This window comes from Lycium barbarum, chromosome 1, assembly GCF_019175385.1.
Source record: "Lycium barbarum isolate Lr01 chromosome 1, ASM1917538v2, whole genome shotgun sequence".
Taxonomy (NCBI): Eukaryota; Viridiplantae; Streptophyta; class Magnoliopsida; order Solanales; family Solanaceae; genus Lycium; species Lycium barbarum.
The window spans coordinates 156,526,389-156,551,847 of NC_083337.1; the positions used below are offsets into that span (position 1 = coordinate 156,526,389).

Sequence of the window (25,459 nt, forward strand, 5' to 3'; positions counted from 1 at the left end):
TCTTGAAGATAGTTGGAGTCTCTCCTACGAGCAAACGGAAGAATAAATAACAACTCTATCTTCGGGATTCAACTAAGCTACAACAAGTATTATTCAAGAAAGTTGTTCTTCTATTCTTGAATTGGTGATTTCACCTTTTGATCAATGTCTCTAAAGTTTTTAGGGGAAATTGTTTTCTTGAAGTGCTTGCCTTTTCCAAAAGAATGAAACACTATTTATAGGATAAAATTACATAACATAAAAGTTTTCATTAAATAGGATTTAAAATAGGTTCATGAATTTTTCTTAAAATACATGCAACTTTCATGTAACTTTCAAGAACCTACAACGTAAAATACTAAATGAAGAATGTATCTTCAAATTCACATTCATTTAGTTTGAAAACTTTTATCAGATGAAATGTTTCAAAATTAATTAAAACATTAACTTAACAGTATCTTCATGTCTTTGTCCTCGGTCATCTCCCATTTGTAGAAATTACCAATAACAAACTTTTGTTTGGTAGCATCTTCAGCAGTATACTTAGCATGCAGCGAGTCCCAAATTTCCTTTGCTTCTTTATTAGAACAATACACATCGAACAACTCGTTAGAAAGAGTACTTAATATAGTGTGCTTACATACCTTGTTAGCATAAACCCATTGGTTTTGTTCCGCAGAAGAAGATTCATCAGGTTTTGAATCTGTTAGTGCAAACGCCACACCATACATGTCAAGAGCAGAAAAAATTCGTTCCTGCCATCTCTTAAAATTTTGTCCACCAAAAACATCCACCTTTGAAACATCTGGGAAGTGTTTAGCAAAGTTGTGTGGAGACACAACAGGAACAACAGCAGGAGGTGTTTGTGAAACAAGAACACCATCAGTATTATCGGTAATGGTAGAAGTTTGATCTTTTCCGTGATCCATGACAATAAAATAGTACTTATCCTTAAGATTGTTGGAAATATTATGGAAATCACAGAAACTCTTGTAGCTTGAGGCGTGTCAAAAAACACTGTCCTTAAGGATAATTCACCTAGTGTAGGTGTATCCCCCAGGATTCAACAAGCTCTTCTAGTATAAACTAGGAGCACAGAAACTGACAAAGATTATATTTTTGTATCCAGCACTAAATGAAGAAAAAGTGTTCAAAAGTTTTTACTTTGTTTCTTTTCTCTTCGTCCTTTCTGTTGTTGAAGACATAGAATATATATAGGTTGAGAAGGGAACAAGATATTATTAACATAATAAAGACCATAGAAGGCCGTTCAAATGGTCAAATACGTTTTCCATCATGAAATCATTATTTTGAATAAATTATAGTAAAGACCAATAATGGCTATTAATGATAATAGAACCGTTAAGATGATTTCACGATTTTTCCTCATAGTCTCTTAGACACAATCTGCCAACTTTTAAAACACCATTGAAGAAAATATTAATACCCATTAAATAATGAATCTAGACATTTCTTTTTGAGATATTAAAACAATTTTTATAACACAATATATACATAAAAAATAGTTCAACCTCACATAGTAGAATTCAACATCTACAATATATATATATAAAAAATATTTTAACCTTACATAATTGATAGTACTGGAATTTTCCGACGAAGGAGGTTTGAAATGCACCTCTTGCGCCTCCTTACTCTACCCTTGCCTACATCCCTCTAAGCCGCCCACCCCCTTCAACTCTCCTCCACAACTATAATTATTTAGCTGTGAGTCTTCCTCATACGTTAGTAGAAAGATTTCAAAGAGGTTTATAATGTCCCTTACCGCTCGTTATTGCCTTAAATTTTTGGATTAAATGCTAAAATTATTTCATAATAGCTAGCCAAAAAAATTGCAGATCACATCAAGAACGCTATCATTGTTGATTGAAGTTAAAGGAGGAACATGAATGACAGATAATTTACACAAGATAAGTCCAATTTTTTTCTCATTTCAAGTCTTTATAGCGAGTTAGCCTACTAGAGAGTCTCAAAAAGAGTTCATTTTCTCTCAATGAAAGTTTGGTTCAATTGGTAGGTCAGACAATATTTTCGTGTCTTTCCACCTTCATGTTATAATGAAGCTTATAGCTCAACTGCAGTGATGAGTGATATGATAATTGGCTTTTTCCTGTTCTGAAAGCGCATATCATTATCGTATAAATGGTAGCGATTTATAATGTTACAGCAGTATTGAAACTATGATTCCGAATTTCATGCATATTTTCTCTGTTTAGACCTAGGAATGGATCAGTACTGCAGAAACCAGCAAGTTTCATTCTTGACAATTTTAAGTACACTGTTAACCCTATTGACGATCTCTCTTTTATTCGGCGTTGTATTAAAAACTTGCGTCTTCTGTTGTTGGTCTCCTCAAGAAATAACGTAGGCTATTCGCAACAACCTGCAAGGTTCAAGATTGAAAATTGTCGATAATTTTCTTCAAGCTACCAAAGTTTAATAACAGAAAAATTGTATAATGCTTCCACTTTAGCATCGGTTACCTGTTGAAGGGGCTTGATCAGAACTTTGCCCTTGTAACTGACATGAAATTTTGCCTTAGCTAGCAATCCCTGCAGCAAAAAGGAATTGTTTAACTATATGCTAGTAACTGCTGCTGCTACTTATTAGTTGGCACAAACACCACCTAAACAGTTTAGTGAATCACTCGAAAAACCTCCTGGAATAGTCTCACCTCAGTATCGAATTCTCCTGATATAACGTCAACGTTTATGTCAGTAATGATCTTGACAAGATCAACTATCAATCCAGGCCTGTCTGCTGACTCTACACAGAGTAAGCTGCAAAACAGAGACATTTTACTATCTTCAAGTTGTGCATTCAATGGATCACTTAATTAGGTTGATTATTAAGTCTAGCAGTATCAGGATGTACTGATCAAAACCAAGAAAGGGAAATGTGACCTTACCTTCTTTCAGGGCCATCGTCATATACATGGATATGGGTTGCTATATCCACGTCAATCTGAAAATTTTCACCACGAACAAGAAAGTAAGTTTTAAGTTACTTGGTTGAGATATTAAAGCAAAATACATCAAGCCTTTTTTCTGCATCAAACTTGTATTGGGAGAAAGGTATGAGTCATTACTAGCGATGCAAAGACGAAACCTGGCACATTTGACAACCCCCCCCCCTCCCCCCGGGCAACCCCCCCAAACAAATACGCACCTTGACGATGTTCAAAACAACAGAATACAAACTTGCATTTTCTTGCTAATGCCATATGCACATTCAAGATGTGAATAGCATATGGAAGCAATTAACAACCTTCTGATATGGTTGAAAAGCACCAAAAGCTTCCCCCATAGCAAATCTGGAGCTCGATTCCTGCACCAGAAATTATGCAGTAAGAAGAAGCGGCTAAATATGAACCCCTCGGGAGGGTACTGGATCAAGCAACTGATGCTCAACAACTTATTGAAGTTTCTACCGGGTGGTATTCCATCATATTATTGATTATTGTCAAACGAATTGCTTCAAGCAGCTCTGGATCATCGACCTTTCTACCCGTAGAACTAGAAACAAGTAGCAATAGCAAAACAATCAGAATTTCAAACAGAAGATTCATTTCAAAGTGTTTTCTTATATCTGGCGACTGATAGTTTGAAAGGATCCACAACATGAACTTACGCTTTTGTGATGGCGAATTTGTTATGCTTCCCAGATGAATCAAGACAGACATTACCCTTGACAACATTCAGCCCGAGGTTTTTTAGTGCATTCATCTGAAATACATTTTGCATATCAATACCAGAACTGGCAGGGGCAGCAATAGCGCTCAACACGGGAAAATTCATAAATGGTGACATAATTATAATATTTTTTCACCAAAGTCACATAACTACTACATTTCTTACAGAAAAATCAGAACTTTCACCCTACTAACACAAAAGTCATAATTGTCGGAAAACCCAATCTTCCAATGAGTGGTAATTTTTTACTCTACATTTTAATCTTTTTATATTTTTAAAATCATAAGAGTAACGGATTCTTACTGTGTCGAGAAGTGCCCCAAGGCGATCTCCAAAGGTAACCTCAACGATAGTTGCATCCGGATCTGAATCCAAATCGATTATAACTTTGGGTGTTGGAACTGCACTTGTCTCTTGTGCACTTCCATCCTGCTTGTCCATTTACATCAATCAAAAACATCTCAAAAATACTAAAATAAAAGGAACAACTTTTGAAAATTCAGTTAGTATGCTAGATACCTCCACAGCTGTAGGAGCGGATGCTTTTGGAATAATTGTACTTCCAGATAAAGCTAATCTGAAAGGACCAAAGTAGATTTATTTCAATTGTTTCCCATCTAATACTACTGAAATTTCAAGACCATACAATTTAACGAACTTTAGGAAGTCAATAAATATAATAAGGTTATAAAATTGTCCTTTCCTAATTGACCAATTGATCACATAGTTAGCCAGTCCTTTAGTAAAGCATTTATCCAGCTGCATGTCATGTTTTGTGGTTAGGTTAAATATATTAGTTGAGGGGTGACTCACAAATGTACTGGAAAACATATATTTAAAAATTTTAAAAAAAAAAAAAAAAAGGAGAAAACAAGATTTCAAAATTACAATTGGAAAAGCTATTAATTATTGGTATTCCACAATCAATAGATTTTTTTTTTCCAGCTAAGAAGAATTCAACCAAATAACCAAATTCAGACAAAAATGTAGCTTACCTCTTGGGTGTAATGTACAGTCTCTGAACTGGATTTAAAGCTAAAGAGCCATTAAAGAAACTTGGACTTGAAATGGGTTGTCTCTCTATAACTTTTAAACTAGTATACATCCCACAAGAAACCATAGGCACGGCCATTTTAGTTCAATAATGTCAAGAAAGAACAGAGCTTTTAAAGAAGATGAACTACTGTACTAGAAAGTGGAAACTTTATTCCTATTCTTGGAATATATTTGAGAAATAAAGAGATTTAAGAAAATGAAACTATGGGTACTGGAAAAAGAAGAGCCATCTGGTTTTAAGAGTAGAAGGAATCAGGTTGATTGTGCAAGTCTAGTAATATCCGCCATTCTAATGCAAAGCCACCTATTATTGTCTTTAGTACTAGTACTATGCTCCCTCCATGCTATTTTATACTCCCTCCGTTTTAATTCACATGAACTTATTTTCTTATTAATTTACACAAAAAAAAAAAAACTCTTTCTATATTTAAAAATAATTTATCTTTATGCAATAATTTATAACAACATAAAATATATGTAACTCATTTAATATCACAAATTTAAAAGTCTTTTTTACTTTACTAAATTTTGTGCTCAGTTAAATAATTCATATAAATTGAAACGGAGGGAGTACAGTACAAAGGTGTTTGATTGGATAGGAAGTTTACAAAATAAAGGAAGATTTTTTAAATTTATAGCCTAAAATAAATTATAAAAATTTGTGTGGATAGAAATCATTTCATTATGTGTAAAATGATAAATTTAAAATTGAATTAATACTAAATATAGGAATATCATTTTTTTTTTACCGTTAACAAAAAAAATGTCCCAAAAAATTGGGACGGTGGAAACGGCATGTATATGTCTAACAGCTTGACAAGCACAAATATGTGGTCCTCTTTTGTCTTTGTTCAAGCTGAGCCTAACAAGTCACTCTATTTTATCTTTGTAATTAATTTTTATATATACCGGTAGCGTTAAAAAATATCGAGTGTGTTCAAATTTGCTGTATTCCTTGTGTCATAATGTATGTGGCATTTTTCGCTTTTCGATATTCAAATTGCATGAACTTTATCTAATATTTTATAATATATTTTTCATCAATTTGATATGAGAAAAGTTGCAATTTATAATACTTTTCATGTAATTTTCAAATATGTAAATTGTAACCTTAAAATATTGAGTTAATCTAATTCAATTTAACTTCAAAGCTTAATCAAATTGACTCTCAAAAAGCGAAAAATGCCACATAAATTGAGATGGGGAGTAGTACTTAATTACTATTAATCTTATTTTAAGGTTATTAATACAATTTATTATGAACGATTATCTATAATTGTATATCTTCATTCTAATTTATGTGATAATATTTCTTTTTTCCGATTGAATGACATGTTTTTATATACTTAAATAATTTTAATTTTATACTTTTTATTTAATCTTAATAAGATGATTCTACACAAATACTTATTGCTCATTTTAGGGCACAAGTCTTTAAAGTTTTCATTTCTTTTTTTAATTTCATCTACACTAAAGTACTGCCAACACATACACTAGAATGCAAAATGTTTTCAAATGATTTTTTTAATATAAAAATTACAGATTTGAATATAGAAGTTAATTTCTTTTACCTTTACTCTTTTGGGTGAATTGTGTGAAATTGTCTTTGAGTGAGTAAAAGTAGATGATAAAAAATTATTGATATCGGGTATTTATTTAAAATTAATAGATGCATAATATCCGTTTGAATATAAATATTATTAGAAACCGTAGCCACTCCCAGTGTGCAGCCTCCGCCTGAAATTAAAGACTTTAAGTTAAAATCTTTTTCAGAGTTGGAGCAAATGCTTGATAAAAAATTCAGAGGATTACAAATTCGTCCGGTATTTATTGAAAACTAATAGATGCATAATACCCGTTTGAACATAAATGTTATTAGTTAATCATAATTAATTATTAATATTTTTATTTTATTAAATTACTTGACCATAATAAATTGAATTAATTTGATATCAACGTTCATCAATACAAATAGTTATCAAGTTAGACTTTGGCAACAATCCAGGCTGCCTCATCTTTACTTTTCACAAAAAGGTGCAATCACATTGGCTAAGAAACATGGGCCCGCGGCATCTCTTTTTTTTTTATTCTTTTTTCTTTTGTCTTTACCTTATTTTGTCTCACATATAAATATCTGTTGGAAATTGTATGGGTTTATGCAAGCCAATTTACGACAGTATATCTTAAAATTAACTGTATAACTTAACCAGGAACTGCAGTGTAGTGTCGGATGTACATTAAGTTGTTTGTGGATTAATTCGGTTTCGTCTCTTGTATGTCTCTGGTTTGGACTTAATTGGATTCTTCAATTTGTAAGAAAAATATTTCCCATATTAATTACTGAAGTCACTTTAAAATTATCTCGTTATAGTACAAGGAAAGTCTATTAAAAATAATTACATTAGAAAATATTACGGTAATAGAAGAATCTAGCCGAAGCCAGTCTGTGTCAATTTCACAGTTGGTATAATTTCTTTTTGCTAAAAAATTGAACAATTAATTAAAGATTTTTTTTTCCGAAATTCTTTTTCTAAAAAACTTTGTTTCAATTAGATGCATTTTTAATCCAAAGCCAAATAATACAGCACCGAGTGGTTGATTGTGCTGGATAAAGTCCAATTTCATATCTAATGTCAGACTGACACCTTATTTAGTTAAAAAAAATCATGAGATAATCAGTTTTCACTCGCTATTTAATGCGTTACATACACCTAACATTCCCTCTTTATTATAGATTGTGCTGCTCCATTCTTTCCACCTCTGCTTGAGAAATTCATCATAACCTTTCATCGGCTGCTCTTCATATCAAATTTGTTTCACTGAGATTAAGGGCGGGTGTAGCTATTCATCTCCTCAATCACCTCAAGGAAAATCCAGGAACCACGAGGCTCTCATTCTTTTGTAACCTCATCTCAATCTTGAGTTATGCGAAGCTTGTCCACTTAAGCCTTCATTTCATCATCTGAACCTCCTCGGGGAAAAAAAGTACTATTTTTACAAGGTTAAAATTATTTTTTATGATATATAGTAGATGTTGAACCTCCTTAGGCTTCTTTGTATGTTTACTTTTTTATATTTTGAACCCCCTCGACGAAAATCCTAACTCCGCCACTAGCCACGGCCATTTTATTGGTTCAATAATACCAAGAAAGAACAGAGCTTTTAAAGAAGATGCACTACTGTACTAGAAAGTGGAAACTTTATTCCTATTCTTGGAATATATTTGAGAAACAAAGATATTTATGAAAATGAAACTATGGGTACTAGAAAAAGAAGAGCCATCTGGTTTTAAGAGAGAAGGAATCAGGTTGATTGTTCAAGTCTAGCAATATCCGCCATTCTACTGCAAAGCCACCTATTATTGTCTTTATACTCTAGTACTACTATTATTGTCTTTATACTCTAGTACTAGTACTATACTCCCTCCGTACTATTTTATATTCCTTCTTTTTTAATTTATGTGACTTATTTTCTTATTAATATGCACAAAAAAAAAACTCTTTCTACGTTTGAAAATAATTTACTTTTATGCAATGATTTATAAAAACAAAATATATATGTCTCATTTAACACTACAAGTTTAAAAGTCTTCTCTATTTTATTAAATTCTGTGCTCAGTTAAATAATTCAGATAAATTGAAACGGAGGGAGTACAATACAAGGGTGTTTGATTTTGCAGGAAGTTTACAAAATAAAAGAAGATTTTTTAAATTTGTGGTTTAAAATAAATTATTAAAATTTGTGTGGTTAGAAATCATTCATTAAGTGTAAAATGATAAATTTAAAATTAAATTGATACTAAACATAGAAAAGTATCATTCTTTTTTTTTACAGTTAAAAAAAGAAAGTATCACATAAATTGAGACGGTAGAAACGACATTTATATGTCTAATAGCTTGACAAGCACAAATCTGTGGTCCTCTTTTGTCTTTGTTCAAGCCGAGCCTAAAAAATCACTCTATTTTATCTTTGTAATTAATTTTTATATATACTAGTAGGGTTAAAAAAATATCTTGTGTATTCTAATTTGTTGTATTCCTTCGGTCTCAGGCAGTTTTTGCTTTTCAATATTCAAAATGGATGAACTTTGATTAATACTTTAAAATGTATTTTTCACCAATTTGTTATGAAAAAAATTGCAACTTATAATACTTTTCATGTAGTTTTCAAATATGCAAATTTTAACTTTAAAACATTGAGTTAATCTAATTCAATTTAGCTTCAAAATTTAGCCAAATTGACTCACAAAAAGCGCAAAATGCCACATAAATTGAGATGGAGGAGTAGTACTTAATTGTTAATCTTATTTTAAGGTTATTAATACAATTTATTATGAATGATTATCTATAATTGTATATCTTCGTTCTAATTTATGTGATGATATTTTCAGGCTGTCCAATTGAATGACATGTTTTTATATTCTTAAATAATTTTAAATTTAAATTTTTTATCTTAATAAGATGATGGCTTCTACACAAATACTTATTGCTCATTTTAGGGCACAAGTCTTTAAAGTTTCCAACACATAAACTATAATGCAAAATGTTTTCAAATGATTTTATAATATAAAAATTACAGATTTGAATATAGAAGTTAAATTCTTTTATCTTTACTCTTTTGGGTGAATAGTGTGAAGTTGTTTTTGAGTGAGTAAAAGTAGATTGTAAAAAATTATTGATATCAAGTTTATTTAAAACTAATAGATGCATAATACGTGTTTGAACATAAACATTATGATTTAATCATAATTAATTATTATATATTTTTATTTTATTAATTGAATTAATTTGATATCAACGTTCAATACAAATAATTATCAAGTTAGACGTTGGCAACAATCCAGGCTGCCTCATTTTACTTTCCACAAAAAGGGTGCAATAACATTGGCTAAGAACACATGGGCCCGCGGCATTTCCCTTTTTTTTTTTAAATTCTTTTTCCTTTTGTCTTTACCTTCTTTTGTCTCACATATAAATATCTGTTGGAAATTGTATGGGGTTTATACAAGCCAATTTACGACAATATATCTTAAAATTAACTGTATAACTTAACCAGGAACTGCAGTGTAGTGTCGGATGTACATTAAGTTGTTTGTGGATTAATTCGGGTTCGTCTCTTGTATGTCTCTGGTTTGGACTTAATTGGATTCTTCAATTTGTAAGAAAAATATTTCCCACATTAATTACTGAAGTCACTTTAAAATTATCTCGTTATAGTACAAGGAAAGTCTATTAAAAATAATTACATTAGAAAATAGGCCAGTCTGTGTCAATTTCACAGTTGGTATAATTTCTTTTTGCTAAAAAAATGAATTAAAGAAAAAATTATTTCCAAAAGTCTTTTTCCTAAAAAACTTTGTTTCTGTTAGATGCATTTTTAATCCAAAACCAAATAATACACCACCGAGTAGTTGATTGTGCTGGATAAAGTCCAATTTCATATCTCATGACGCTTTATTTAGTTAAAAAAACCATGAGATAATCAGTTTTCACTCGCTATTTAATGCATTACATATACTTAACATTCTCTCTTTATTATAGACTGTGCTGCTCTTTTCTTTCCACCTCTGCTTGAGAAATTGATCATAATCATTCTTCGGCTGCTCTTCATATCAAATTTGTTTTCATTGAGATTAAGCGTGCGTGGAGCTACTCAATCTCCTCCACTTCAAGGAAAATAAACCACGAGGCTCTCATTCTTCTGTAACCTCATCTCAATCTTGAGTTATACGAAGCTTGTCCACTTAAGCCTTCATTTCATCACCCATTTTTGAAAAGAAAAGTTTTCACTTAAGAATTGGATTTCTTCCTCCATTCCAAACAAAGAGTTGATGAGCTAGTTGTGTTTGGAAACAAATTTTTTGCTCATTAATTTCTTCATTAACACCACCCCCGCCCCCCATCACAACCCCCCCCCCCCCCCACCCCAAAAAAATTGCCTATTATCAAAGTGCAAAATCCCGAAGATCGCCACTCTGAATTACAAATCACCTTTTACCTTCAATTTGTCAAAGAAAAAAGAAAAGAAGAAGAGATTTCCCGTTTCAAAGCCACTTTAAAATTATCTCACTATAGTATAACGACAATCTATTATATAAGAAAATATGACACTAATAGATTTCAGGGGTTTTATTTATTAAAATGGAAACACTAATAAAAGAAGGTCGAATAGCCTGATAAGCATCTCTACTTGTTTGATTTTGATATCTCACCCGCTCATACTTTACGGAATTTCCTCCGAATATTTGAAATGGTTCAAAATTAGTATTTTAAACCCCTCAGATCCCGTGTATGCCTCAATCTCACTAATATGGAAGATACATCAGCATCCAGAGCCAATAATATTTGCCACATCGTTTCCTCTCTTTTTTAAAAAAAAAAAACATTTTCTGTTTAAAAAAAATATATTCTCAAATTCATTCTACAACCACCCACTTGAAACTTCTACCAAAGTCTTAACGTAGAAAATGACCCATGCAGCTATTTTCCACCCAATCTAAGAGCATGTTTGGATGGGCTTATGCCTATAAGCTGCAAACAGCTTATAAGCTAAAAAAAAATAAGTTGGGTAGTCTAACTTATTTTTTTTGACTTATAAGCTGTTTTCAGCTTATAAGTTGCTTTAGATAAGTTAAGTCAAATGAGCCCAATTATTTTTTTGAGCTTATTTTAAGCACAAAATGACTTTAAGCTGGCCAGCCAAACACTCAAAAAAGCTGAAAACAACTTATAAGCAACTTATAAGCCAATCCAAACGGGCTCTAAACCGACAAAGTGCCTTCTCTTTCTCAAATGTACCCCTTACAGGAAGGTCCCTCCATTCATCACCCTCTCCTTTGTTGGATACACCTTATTTTTACATAAATGACCCTTCATGCAATAATTGAGTTAATCTATCCTTAGTAGTTAGTGTTAGTGTCACGTTTTTATGATGATAATTTTACTTGTGCAGGTATAGTAATTGAATCGCACAAGGAATATATGTGAGCCCACAAAATAGCCCCAACAAGATGAAAGCCCACAAAACAGCCCCAACGAGCTGGGCTCACTCAAGTGAAGACTTTCAAGCCCTAACGTGGCTAACAGTAGTACTCTCCAGCAGTACAAAATCGTTCAAGAAAGGAAATGATATCTGCAACATTAAAGAAGGAATATTCCAGCAGTATCAAATCGTTTCAAGGAAGGAAAGGCCACCTCCAACATTAAAAGGAATATCTCATGAAGTGTAATAATCTTGATGATTGATAATGCTGCCTCAACGCACAAGGAAAGCAGCAAAAGCTCTAGCCTTATTCTTGGTAATAGGATCGTTAATTCCATTTCCAAGGATCAAATCCCTTGGGTTGATCTTTCCGCATGAAGAGCCTAAAACGCTATAAAAGGGTTGCTTCACAAACACAAGAAATATGCTTAGTCTCATTCTCTCAGTGCTCTGCTTTACTTTTCATAAACATTGTTTGTCTGAGTGATTTATAGTGTAACAAAAAAGAAAGGAGAGTTACAGTATAACGTGTGAGGCTTTGTATTAAAAAGAATAAGAGTGATTTGAGTGTAGACGTAGGAATTCCACTCAAAACCTCCATTGTACCAAACCTTTATAAAAGAGCTGCAGAGAACACCCTTGCAACCCAAGGGGACTGGACTAGGATTCACATTGAATCTGAACCAGTATAAAATACTTTGTGTCATTTATTTTCTGCACCTTACTTTAGCATTCACTGAGTAAGCAGTCGACTACTGGTTTAACCTAGTTGACTAAGAGATCGAATTTTTTTACAATTCACCCCCCCCCCCCCTCCCCCCCCTGCACTTTCAATTGGTGTCAGAGCAAGGTCTCACTTTCAATTGCTTAACCGCACGTGAGAAAAGATCAAATGGCTGGATATCAAATTCTTGGTGCAATATTGCAAGATGGGCACTCCACAACAAGACCACCATACTTTAATGGTGAACATTATTGCCATTGGAAGGAAAGATTTAAAATCTTTGTGCAGTCAACTGATTATCAAGCCTGGGTTGTAATTAAGAAAGGACCTAAACCTATTCCAAGAGCCGACACTGAAAACAAGGAAGACGCAGAAACCTCAACAATTGATCTAGAGTCACATGACATTACCAAAGAACAACAAGAGACACTGCAAATAAATGCTAGGGCAATAGCTTTGCTCTACTGTGCAGTAAGTGGAGAAGAGTATGCAAAAATTTCAAACTGTGACACTGCCAAAGAAATGTGGGATAAACTTGAGGTGACTTATGAAGGAACATCAAAAGTAAGAGAAGCGAAAATTGATGCTCTAAGACACGATTATGAAGCCTTTATGATGAAAGACGATGAGAACATCGAATCAATGTTCACAAGATTTAGCAAGATCATTAGAGAACTCTCAACAAGTTAGAAAGCTTGTTAGAAGTCTGCCAAAGACTTGGGAAACCAAAGCAATTGTTCTTGAAGATGGAAATCTGGATATGTTCACCTATGATGAATTAAGAGGAAATCTAATAGCCTTTGAAAAGAATCACATACAAAGATATCAGAAGGATGAAAAGAAGAAAGTGGTCGCCTTCAAGGCTCAAGTTGAAGAATCTGATGATGACTTTAAAGAAGAAGAAGTGGCTATGATTTCTAGGCATGTGATAGAAGCCATGAGAAGATCAACAAATAACAGAAAAGGAAGCTCAAACTTTAGAAAAGGTAAGACTTCTACTGGACAGCAAAAGACTGATGGAAAGTGTTATGAATGTGGAAAATATGGCCATATTGCATCTGAATGTCCTTAGACAAGAAAGAAACCAACTAGAAGTTATCAAAAACAAAGGGCCTTCAACAGTTGGAGTGAAGATGAAATTTCAGATGAAGAATCTGAAGAAATTGAAAATGTGTGTTTCATGGCCCTCGAACAAAGCAGTAAGGTAAGTTCTCATCCCTGCTCTAAATGTGAGGAAACTCAAGAATTATTAGATCAAACTCTTATAGACCTGAATAATGTCTTTAATGAATATAGAAAACTGAAGAGAGAGAAAAAGGAATGGGAATCAAGATTAGAAATTTGCAAAAAAGAAAAAAGTTCGATTCAAAATGAAGTTTACAATTTACTATCTAAATTAGATATTTTACTGAAACCTTCCAACCATAACTATGTCAAGTCAAACCGGTCAACTTACACAAATAAGTCCACTGGGAAAAAGGTCTTCCAAATGACTAATAATTTTGAAGGAAAGAAAACAGTTTCCTTAAACACTGATAAGTCAACTAGAACTTCTAAGTCGACTGAAAGGAAGTTTGGAATACATAGATCAACCGATCCCTGTAAAGTAGAAGGAAAATCTTTTCAAACATGTTTTGTTGTGGAAAACACGGCCATAACTATCATAACTGTAGATTTTGTTTTTCAACTGCACCTGGTTGGGTATGGAACCCAAGAAAAATAAGTGTTTTGAAACTAACCATCAAGGACCCAAGAAATCTTGGGTACCTAAACAAGAGTAAAAATTCTGTTTTGCAGGAACACCACAAGAAAAGGAAAAAGGGAAAACGGTATCTAGATAGTGCGTGTTCAAAACATATGACATGCGACAAAAGTCTATTCAAATCGGTCGCTGACTTTGATTGAGGATTGGTAACTTTTGGAGACAACTCAACTGGAACGGTAATTGGTATTGGTACTATTACCTTTGATAATTCTTGTGACATTTCAAATGTTTGGTTGGTAAAGGGACTTAAGTATAACCTGTTAAGTGTAAATCAGCTATGTGATTCTGATCTTGAGATAAGATTTAGTAAATCAGGTTGTGTCATAGAAGACTCCTCTGGGATAAAAATTCTTCCTGGAAGCAGAAACAAAAATGTTTACACTTTGGACTCTGTCAAAAATCCTAAAGGTCATATATGCCTGGCATCAATGGGAGAAGATCTGTGGGTGTGGCACAAAAATCTTGGGCATGCCAGTATGCGCTTAATTGAAAAACTAGCAAGACATGATCTTGTAATAGGATTGTCAAAACTCAACTACACTAAAGAGCATTTATGCGATTCGTGTCAAAAAGGTAAACAAACTAGAAACTTTTTTAGTTCGAAAGATATTGTGTCTACATCCAAGCCTTTGCAACTACTTCATATGGATCTAGTTGGTCCTACTAGAACTGCTAGCATTGGAGGAAAAAGGTACGCATTTGTTATAATAGATGACTTCTCTCGTTTTACCTGGGTAATATTTCTTGCTCATAAAGATGATACTCTAAAGAATTTTAAGTTTTTTTGTGAGAAAATTCAGCGTGAGAAAGGATATTACATCACTTCCATTAGAAGTGATCATGGAGGAGAATTCGAAAATAAAGCTTTTGAAGAATTCTGCAATGATCAAGGGTACACACACAATTTCTCCTCACCTCGATCTCCGCAACAAAATGGTGTAGTTGAACGAAACAACAGAACCCTTCAAGATATGGAAAGAACAATGATCATAGAAACAAGCTTACCACATCACTTTTGGGCTAAAGCGGTAAGTACAGCTTGTCATATTTTGAACAGATGTCTAATCAGACCAATTCTCAAGAAAACTCCGTATGAGCTATGGACGGTAAGAAACCAAATATTAGCTACTTTCATCCTTTTGGATGTAAGTGTTTTGTTCACAATAATGGGAAGGAAAATCTTGGCAAGTTTGATCCTCGAAGTGATGAAGGTATATTTCTTGGTTATTCTCCTACTAGTAGATCCTATAGAATTTATAACAAACGTACTTTATCTATTGAAGAGTCTATTCATGTTGTATTTGATGATACTAATCACCTGGTCGAGAAAAGGAAAATTGCAAATGAAGAAGATAGTCAAATACTTACTGCAGTGGTTACAAGACCCACTGAAGAAAAGGCACCCTTTGAGTCGACTTCTGATGCACCTCAGTCGACTGATGTTACTATTGGAATAGTTCCAAACGAATGGTGAAGCGAACCTGACTATCCAAAGAAATTTGTTATTGGAAACATCCACGAAGGGAGGAAAACTAGAGCATCTAGTAAAAATAATGTAAATCTGGCACTTATTTCTCAATATGAACCAAAGAAAGTTAGTGATGCCTTAAAAGATTAATACTGGGTCAAGGCTATGGAAGAGGAACTTGATCAATTTGAAAAGAACAAGGTGTGGAATCTAGTTCCCAAACCTGAGAATGCTTCAATCATTGGCACAAAATGGGTATACAGGAACAAGCTAAATGAGGCCAGAGAAGTAGTTAGAAACAAAACCCGACTTGTTACTCAAGGATACTCACAACAGGAAGGAGTTGACTATGATGAAACTTTTGCTCCTGTTGCCAGGTTGGAATCCATTAGAATTTTGCTTGCATATGCTTCTTTTAAAAAATTCAAACTTTTTCAAATGGATGTCCGAAGTGCTTTTCTAAATAGGTTCATTTTAGAAGAAGTGTATGTCAAACAGCCGCCAGGTTTTGAAAACTTAAAATTTCCCTATCACGTTTTTAAATTAAGTAAAACTTTATATGGTCTTAAACAATCCCCTAGGGCATGGTATGATCGCTTAAGCTCCTTCTTGGTAAGTCACGGCTTTTTTCGAGGAAAGATCGATACAACTCTTTTCATTAAACGATCCTCCTTAGGAAATCTCATTATACAAATATATGTTGATGATATTATTTTTGGAAGCTCTAACCCTTCTATGTGCAAGGAATTTTCTGATCTTATGCAAAGCGAGTTCGAAATGAGTATGATGGGAGAATTAAAATTCTTCTTGGGGCTACAAATTCATCAAACTGACAGTGAAATATTTATATGTCAAGCAAAGTATGCTATAGAACTTGTTCAAAAATTTGGGATGTCTGCCTCAAAAGATATGGGAACTCCAATGAGTCCTACTTGTTCTCTTGATAAGGATGAAACAGGAAGACCTGTTGATGAAACTAAGTATCGCGGTATGATTGGATCGCTGCTTTACCTAACTGCTAGTCGACCAGATATTATGTTTAGTGTGTGCAGGTGTGCTAGATTCCAAGCTGCTCCAAAGGAATCTCATCTTACTGCTGTTAAACGTATCATTAGATATCTTCATGGAACAACTAACTATGGTTTATGGTATCCTAACACTAACGATTTTACCCTTGAAGGTTTTTCAGATACAGACTTTGCAGGTGATAAAGATGATAGAAAAAGTACCAGTGGTACTTGCCAGCTCCTAGGAAAATCTCTTATTTCCTGGAATAGCAAAAACAAGGATCAGTCTCTCTATCTACCACTGAGGCTGAATATATTGTTGTTGGTCAATGTTGCACACAGCTAATTTGGATGTCTTATCAACTGAGTGATTATGACTTGTTTTTTAAACCTATAAAAAATTTCTGTGATAATTCGAGTGCTATCTGTCTGTCCAAAAATCCTATGCATCATTCTAGGGCCAAGCATATAGATATTAAGCATCATTTTATCAGAAATCATGTTGCTCAGGGAGATTTTGAAATAGTCTTTGTTAACACTGAAAACCAGTTTGCTGATATTTTTACTAAACCTCTTCTTGAAGAACGTTTCTGCATCCTAAGAAGATCTTTGGGAATTATTGATAAATCTGTCTATTTTTTTTTAACAATCTGTGCCAATATTTTCGGCTATTCAAATACTTGCCATAAATTGTATCCCCATCCAAATTATGACCGTCCCATCTTCCCGTATTTTACTTTTTACTTTCCTCATAAAATATCTTCTTTTTTCATCCGTATCCCCATAAACCCTTTCCACCTTCCTCTCTACCTTTCCCTACCAACCTTTCCGTCTGTACTCTCGTCTCTCCAATGGCGAAAAACGCGAAAACCCCTCTTCTCTCCACACGCCAAAGCTCAAGGCTCCAGAAAATTAGTAAGAATCTCTCTCCTGCTCCTCATGACTCCGTCACCTCCGGCGACTCCTCTTCCTCTGACGCCTCCGACTCCGTTCCAATTTGCAATCTTGGAAAGCGAGCCTTTGCTGATGTTGCATGCTCGACCTCCTCCAAGAAACTCAAAACCATCACTGATAAACCCCTTGATCTTCGTAAAAAAATTTGGGATGACCATCATCAAGAACTCTTCTCGTCTCTTGAAGACAAAACCATCGTCTCTGGTAGGATTGTTGATCTTGACCATATGCTTTCTCTGTGTTGTAAGGTAAAACAGTTATTTGTCTATCAAGGTTGGGAAAACTTTTTCAAAACCTCTCCTCATGTGTATGAAACCCCTGTTCGTATGCTTTATGCAAATCTTCGGTCTTCTAAGGCTAATGAACTCGAAACAATGGTTCTTGGTACCCACATTGTGCTAAATTGCTCTGTCCTTGACTCTATTTTTGGTTGCACCTGTTCTGGTTTTTCCGAACTACCCAAATATTCCTGGCCTGAATCTCTTGAAGTGTCTTTTGATGATGTTAAGAAAACCCTTTCAAATTCCACCTCTGCTCCTGCTCAAATTGGTCCGTCCAACATCTCTTTTGAGGCTCGTGTGCTTGCTCATATGGTTGCGACTACTGTTGTTCCTCGTGCTGGGTTCTACTCTACTATCTCCCAACGTGATGCTATCTGCCTTCTCTCTAAGAAGAAAATAAATTTGTCCTCCATCATCATCAATTACATGATTGAGTGTGCTTCCAATCCTTCTAGCCTTCCATATGGTATGCTCATTTCCCGCATACTTGAAGTCCACAAAATCGATTTAGTCGACTATCCCATTACTCTAGTTAAGCAATGTTACAACTCTAAGGCGTTTGGTAGCATGGGATATGTCTTGAGCAATGATTCTTGGGTGATAAAGGACGTCTATGAGGCATCTCAACCTGGTCCATCCACCAAAGGGAGAAAATCAGATCCTTCTGTCGCCTCCGCTGAATGCTATGCAGAACTTCTCGCCAAACTTTCTTCTATGGATGAAAAAATTGAGTCCATCAAAGACTTAATGGCATCCATATTGTTTCAAGTAGAGAAGATTCGTGATGCGACTAAGGAAACGGGTGTTGATGTCTCTAAGCTGCGGGTTAAACTGGATGCTGTTATAAAGGAAGTGGTCAAACTGTCCGCCAAGGTTCAAGCCAGCGTTAGCGCCATGCCTGAACGTCTTACTACTCCGTTGACTGACATGAAAGATGCTATTGTGAATACATTAGCATATTTTCTTCGTTATCCAGTCTTCCGCCGCCAAGAATAGTTTTTTATTTGGTTGTTTTTGGTCTGTTTAAACAATGGTTTTGTCACGACCCAACCCCGTAGGCCGCGACTAGTGTCCGTGCTGGACACCCGTACGTACCCAATAACCCAAACCAGTATGTAGGCAGAATATACACATACAGAAGTCGAATGACGTTACTAATTGTCGTAGTAAAACAGATATAGCAAGTGGAAGCCGATAAGGCTATCACAGATCATATCAACCCATAACATATACAGAACCCACATGTATGTCTACAGACCTCTACGAATAGCAACAAAAACATAAGACGGGAAAGGGCCCCGTCATACCCCTGAATAGCGTACATATATACAATAGCAAAGGACTGTACCAAAATATAGGCTCCGGACAAAAGAGCACCCCGAAATAGCAGAATATAGTCCTAAGCAGGCGGATCAACAAATCTGTCATCTGAACCTGCGCGGCATGAAAACGCAGCCCCCGAAGGAAGGGGGTCAGTACGGAAAATGTACTGAATATGTAAAGCACGGAACGTAGTAGACAAAGTCATAACCGAAGCAGAAGGTACAGAAAATGAACGGAATATCCAGATTAGCAGAATGATGATCATAAAGCATAAATAGTGCATGCAGAAAACATATGTCATATCTGGTCCCATTACGGAACAAAATCATGACCGGAACAGAACGTACCGAAAAATGAGTATAATATCCAGATTATCAGATGCATATTTCCAGAACATAAAGAGTGTATGCAGAAACATATGCCATATCATATCCGGCCCCGCCAAGGGACTCGGTGAACAGAACGTGGTCGCCACCCCGACACTGGCGCCACAACACAGCATAACTCCAGAGTAGGGAATAACTCCGTAACATATCATATCATATCAGAATGTGCACATGTCGAACATATCAGATGGCCATATCATATCATATCAGAATATGTGTACATGGCACAGCATACTCCACAACCCATGTACATGTATACCTGCCCCCTCACATCGAGGCGCGGCGAACAATGCAGTGAAATACGCGTGATAACATATCCTGGCCCGGGCTCAGTGAAGGAAACGTTGAGGCATCCACGAATGGAGTAGTGAGAAACTAATGCAAAATAAAATATAGCACATTTACGGAGACTCAGTAGCATAATTCAGATGACAAACCATATGACAGAAGCGGAGCAGTAATCATAGTGTATGCATTTCGGATATCCCAATAGCATATGTCAAAATAAGCTTTTTGTAATCATTTTCATGTTTCAAAATACATTATGGAGCTTATCAAAATAATTCAAACGAATGTCATATATTTCCAGAGACTCAATAAGACCTATCGGATGACAAATCGAAATAATGAAATCGGACAGAATCATAGTGAGTGTATTTCGGATGTCATAATGGATTACGGAGAAATAACCTTTCCACAATCGTTTCCATGTTCCAAAATAGTTTATAGGACTTAAGGGAGCATTTAAAACAATTTTTTATTTAGTAGTTAGAAGAGTAGTTAAAATATTTCCTTTAGAACCGCTCGAAGACAAATCATAGATACAAAAGGGTAAAATCGGAAATAGTGGTCCACCTCGGGACAACCGAAGCGAAGGGCTCGAATTACGTATATTATGCCTATGGAATCACCTATAGAGGTCCTAGGGACATTCCATAACTTTCTAGACAATTTGTAAAAGTTTACATAATTCTTTCAACCAAAATATCCTTAAAGGATTCAATTCCATTGAATGATAAAGGGGCATTTTCGAACGCGGATTCCGATGAACAGAACGCTTCCCGAGATTCAAATCCGATCCTAGTACACCTAGGACATGCCAAAAGAAGAATAGGGGTAGCTTTACATACCTTATTCGCTCTTTACGCTTCTCCAAATTCAAATCCCGTTTCGTCCAAAATCTACAATTGGTCACGTTTACCAATTATTAATTTCAAGCCTTTAGAACTTGAATCTTAACTTATACTTTTCTACAAAAATTTGGGCAGCATTTCCCCTATACATATAGCACCCCCGAGAATTTAACTCGGCCAAAATAATTCAACAATAACCCAACAACAACAACACCAATCATCACAAAACACAATATAGCATAATTAGTCTCCTTTCCAACATAGTATAATAGTTTTCATTCCAACTTCACATTTTCAAATCAATACCAACTTTCTCATATTCATTTACTAATCAAGATCATTACAATACAATTTGGAGATATTTCATATCATTTCTACGAAATATTCACAAAATATACAAAGTATACAAATTTTTCACCAAAACCATAATCCATCCAAAACTTTTAATCTTCAACATACATATTCATAACATGTTTCCATCTTCCAATTTCATCAACCATAATCATAATTTACATCTTAACAACTTCATTTCCATAATATCACAAAATCATTCTAAAGTGACATAATCTTCTACATTCCAATTCAGTACCAACTTAAACCATTTAACCTTCATTTACATCATAAGAATCAGAACAACACAACTAACATATTAAACAAAATTAATTCATTTCCATTTCTATCTCCACTCCACATGGCCATAATTCCCACTTCCAACTTCAACCAAATTCATTCAACTTTCATTTCCAATATAAGGTCCACCACAACTACAACTAGAATACAACATAAAATTCAACTTATCTTATTTATACAACATTACATACACATGCACACATGCAAATCCACTTTGTAAACTTCCATATTTTCATAAATTCTACTCATTTCTACATACTACAACATAAACCAACCTTCATAACATAATAAAAAGGGATTAATTCTTACCTTTTTCTACAATCTTCTTCACTTGACCAAGTTGTCAACTTGAAGAAACAAGTGCTCTTTCTTCCAAAATAATTACACCAAGTTGTAAAGGACCCTTAATTTAGTAGAAAAACCACAAAATAATAATTTTTGGAGGAAGATTTTGAGGGGGGAAATCCCCTAGCTAGGGCCGAAATTCTCCTTCTTTTTTTGCTCTTGTTTCTTGTTTTCTCTCCTTCTAGTTTTGTCTTGAAACTTCTAATGTTTCAAGACAATTTATGATCTCTTATATTAATTTTCCACATGGCAAATTAATTGGAATTATGGGCTTGGGCCATAAGATGGCCGGCCACCCCTCTCCCTCGGGCTTGATTTTTATTTTTTTATTTTTTTGGGCCAACCCGGTTGGTCCCGAGTTGGGCCTAGCCCACTGACCTTTCGACCTTAAAACGTCCATATCTCCGTGTACCGACGTCACCTGGGAACCCACGACCTATGGATGGAAAGATAATTCAATTATCTACAACTTCTATTTCGTGGTATTTTTCCAAATTCCAAACTTATAATACAGTTTTTTCCCCCCAAAGTCAGGTCACCCGAAAACGTTTTCTTAAAAATATTCGTTTGGAGGACTTCCACTTTGATTTGGCCCAAGGGCCCTTCTTGAGTTGTGTTTAACTTCACATATGTGATTCATATAATTTGTCACATGTCCCAAAAAAAAATCTTGACGTGTGGGCCCCACCTCAACTTACAATTAATCTGACGTTCAAAAATACGGGATGTAACAGTTTTTGTGGGACTTATGTTTGGTTGTGTTTATGCTGCTCTTTGGTTTAGTCCTTTTGTGCTGATTGGCTTGGTATCTTATACATGTTATAAGTCTATATCTATGTTTGTTGTTTCTTTGCCTTTATTTTTGAGTGATGTTAAAGGGGGAGAACTAGACAGTCAACTGTTCAGGGGGAGCCTACAAGGACTAGTCGACTAGTCAGGGGGAGCCTCCACCTATTCAGGGGGAGCATCCGTTACAGGGAAGTTGACTACATATTATTTAAAATTGTCATCCTCAAAAAGGGGGAGATTGTTAGTGTCACGTTTTTATGATGACAATTTTACTTGTGCAGGTATAGTAATTGAATCGCACAAGGAATATATGTGAGCCCACAAAACAGCCCTAACAAGATGGAAGCCCACAAAACAACCCCAACGAGTTGGGCTCACTCAAGTGAAGACTTCCCAGCCCTAACGTGGCTAACAGTAATACTCTCCAGCAGTACAAAATCGTTCAAGAAAGGAAACGATATCTGCAACATTAAAGAAGGAATATTCCAGCAGTATCAAATCGTTTGAAGGAGGGAAAGGCCACCTCCAACATTAAAAGGAATATCTCATGAAGTGTAATAATCTTGATGATTGATAATGTTGCCTCAACGCACAAGGAAAGCAGCAAAAGCTCCAGCCTTATTCTTGGAAATAGGATCGTTAATTCCATTTCCAAGGATCAAATCCCTTGGGTTGATCTCTCTGCGTGAAGAGCCTAAAATGCTATAAAAGGGTTGCTCCACAAACACAAGAAATATGCTTAGTCTCATTCTCTCAGTGCTCTGCTTTACTTTTCATAAACATTGTTTGTCTGAGTGATTTATAGTGTAACAAAAAAGAAAGGAGAGTTACATTATAACGTGTGAGGCTTTGTATAAAAAAGAATAAGAGTGATTTGAGTGTAGACCTAGGAACTCCACTCAAAACCTCCATTGTACCAAACCTTTATAAAAGAGCTGCAGAGAACACCCTTGCAACTCAAGGGGACTGGACTAGGATTCACATTGAATCTGAACCAGTATAAAATACTTTGTGTCATTTATTTTCTGCACCTTACTTTAGCATTCACTGAGTAAGCAGTCGACTATTGGTTTAACCTAGTGGACTAACAGATCGAAATTTTTTACAATTCAGCCCCCTCCTGCACACACCAATCCTTCCAAAGGACAAGAAACTTAGGCGCACCGACTATGAAAATTATTTCAGAACACTCAGAGATCTTACCAACACAACTATTGAGAAAAACTTGTCATTTCCAAAGTAAAGATAAGAAGAGTTAAGTTTTTATTAAACAATATATTATATATAAAATTGGATTGTGAATTTTATTAGAATAATTATGGACTTTAAGCAAATCTTTCAATAGCTTCATGTTTTTTTTTTTTTTATTGAAATATTTAATATGATTTGTGACAATAAGTTTTTATCTAGTTTGAAGTACTGCCTGTGTTAAAGTTTTCATCTAGCTGGAGTCTTACTTATACTAGAAGACCTGTCTAGATTAGAGGTACGTATAGATGAGATTAGATGTCTTGACTATTATTGTTTGCTAAAATATTTTCTTTATTATATTTTTTGATTATTGAATAATATTTTACAGAAGTTCAGATTAAAGTGCCTTGCCTATAATCGTGTCTAAAACATTAAGTTTTATTATAAATTATTGAATAACATCTTAACAAGATTCTTAATTTAGATAAACTTCAGTTAGTGTCAAATGTTATAGTCAATTATTCTGATTTAATTAGGAGATGGGAATATAAAAAAGAGTAACAAGCGATTAAGGTTATTCTAATTCCACAAAGCACTAGTGTTATCTTGGCGTATTTTAATTTTTGCTTTCTTTTCTGTTTAGTTTCCTTTTGCTTTTAAACTTGTCTTATTTTGAGTGAATTTTCACCCTTGATATTAGCTCTACTGACGTGGCAGAAATCAAAGCTAGCACCGGAGGACACTGGACCAAAATCAGACTACTAATTAAGGTTGGGCATTATTTAATTCGCGAATAAAGTTATGCATGCAGGGAATCAAATACATGAATTATACAGTGCATATGCTTTCTTTTAAAAGGAAGCTTTATGAAAAAATGATGATTCATGTATTTTATGGAGAAATGAAAAAAAAACCTTTATAAAGCTTTATCGTTGGAAGTGTCATCTTTTCGTCGAGGTCAAGTTCGTCGAAATAAATGAAAAAATGGACACGTGGACTACAAAGGAAGCTTTATACTTAAAAAAAAAAAAACTATTCACTGGCTTCTTTTGCACTAAAACGTTATTCGTTTTATGTAGTTAAAATGGATGTATTAAAGACACTCAAACAAATGTCAGGAGTCCGGAGTAAAAATGGGTTATTTTTGCAGCCATTACACAAAAATGGTATGTTTTTTTTTTAGAACAAAATGGGCAGTTCGTGATCCATGCAACGAAATAGGTGGTTTTTTGTTTTTTTTTTTTTGCATTTCGTGACACTATTCACTAAATAGATTTTTTTTGTTTTTTTTTTTATTTCGTGAATAAAAAAGAAAGTGATTTGTATATTTTTTTTTTTGCATTTCGTGAATCAATTCACGAAATACCTTTTTTTTTTTTTGCAATTCTTGAAATAATGAAAGAAACTGTTTTTTTTTTTTTTTTTCATTTCGTTACCCAATTCACGAAATAGCCTTTTTTTTTTTTTTTTTTTGCATTTCGTTGCCCAATTCACGAAATAGCCTTTTTTTTTCCAATTCGTGAAATTAATTTTTTTTTTTTTTTTTTTGCATTTCGTTGCCCAATTCACGAAATAGCCTTTTTTTTCAACTGTTTTTTTTTTTGTATTTCTTGAATAAAAAAAGAAATAGGAAATTATAATTTTTTTTTTGCATTTTCGTGTATTAAAAAACGAAATAGGATAATTTTTTTTATTTCGTCCATATAAAAAGGAAATTGGAAAATATATATATTT

At 34.3% G+C, this 25,459-nt stretch overlaps 2 protein-coding genes across 2 annotated transcripts; one reads left to right on the plus strand and one right to left on the minus strand.

The window, feature by feature from the left end:
* Window positions 1-2,104: 2,104 nt before the first annotated feature.
* Window positions 2,105-5,053, minus strand: LOC132599233 (ACT domain-containing protein DS12, chloroplastic-like). The gene is made up of 10 exons (XM_060312525.1): window positions 4,688-5,053; window positions 4,212-4,269; window positions 3,996-4,121; window positions 3,631-3,725; window positions 3,431-3,515; window positions 3,268-3,327; window positions 2,909-2,964; window positions 2,675-2,780; window positions 2,484-2,552; window positions 2,105-2,383 (listed from the first exon to the last, which is right to left on the minus strand). The coding sequence occupies exons 1-10, from the start codon at window positions 4,822-4,824 to the stop codon at window positions 2,321-2,323; spliced, it is 855 nt and encodes a 284-aa protein (XP_060168508.1). The 5' UTR covers window positions 4,825-5,053; the 3' UTR covers window positions 2,105-2,320.
* Window positions 5,054-12,621: 7,568 nt separating this feature from the next.
* On the plus strand, window positions 12,622-15,692 carry LOC132616852 (uncharacterized). Its single transcript, XM_060331590.1, has 5 exons — window positions 12,622-12,993; window positions 13,076-13,476; window positions 13,576-13,657; window positions 14,461-15,246; window positions 15,393-15,692. Exons 1-5 carry the CDS (start codon window positions 12,622-12,624, stop codon window positions 15,690-15,692), a joined length of 1,941 nt encoding a protein of 646 aa, XP_060187573.1.
* The last annotated feature ends 9,767 nt before the right edge of the window (window positions 15,693-25,459 follow it).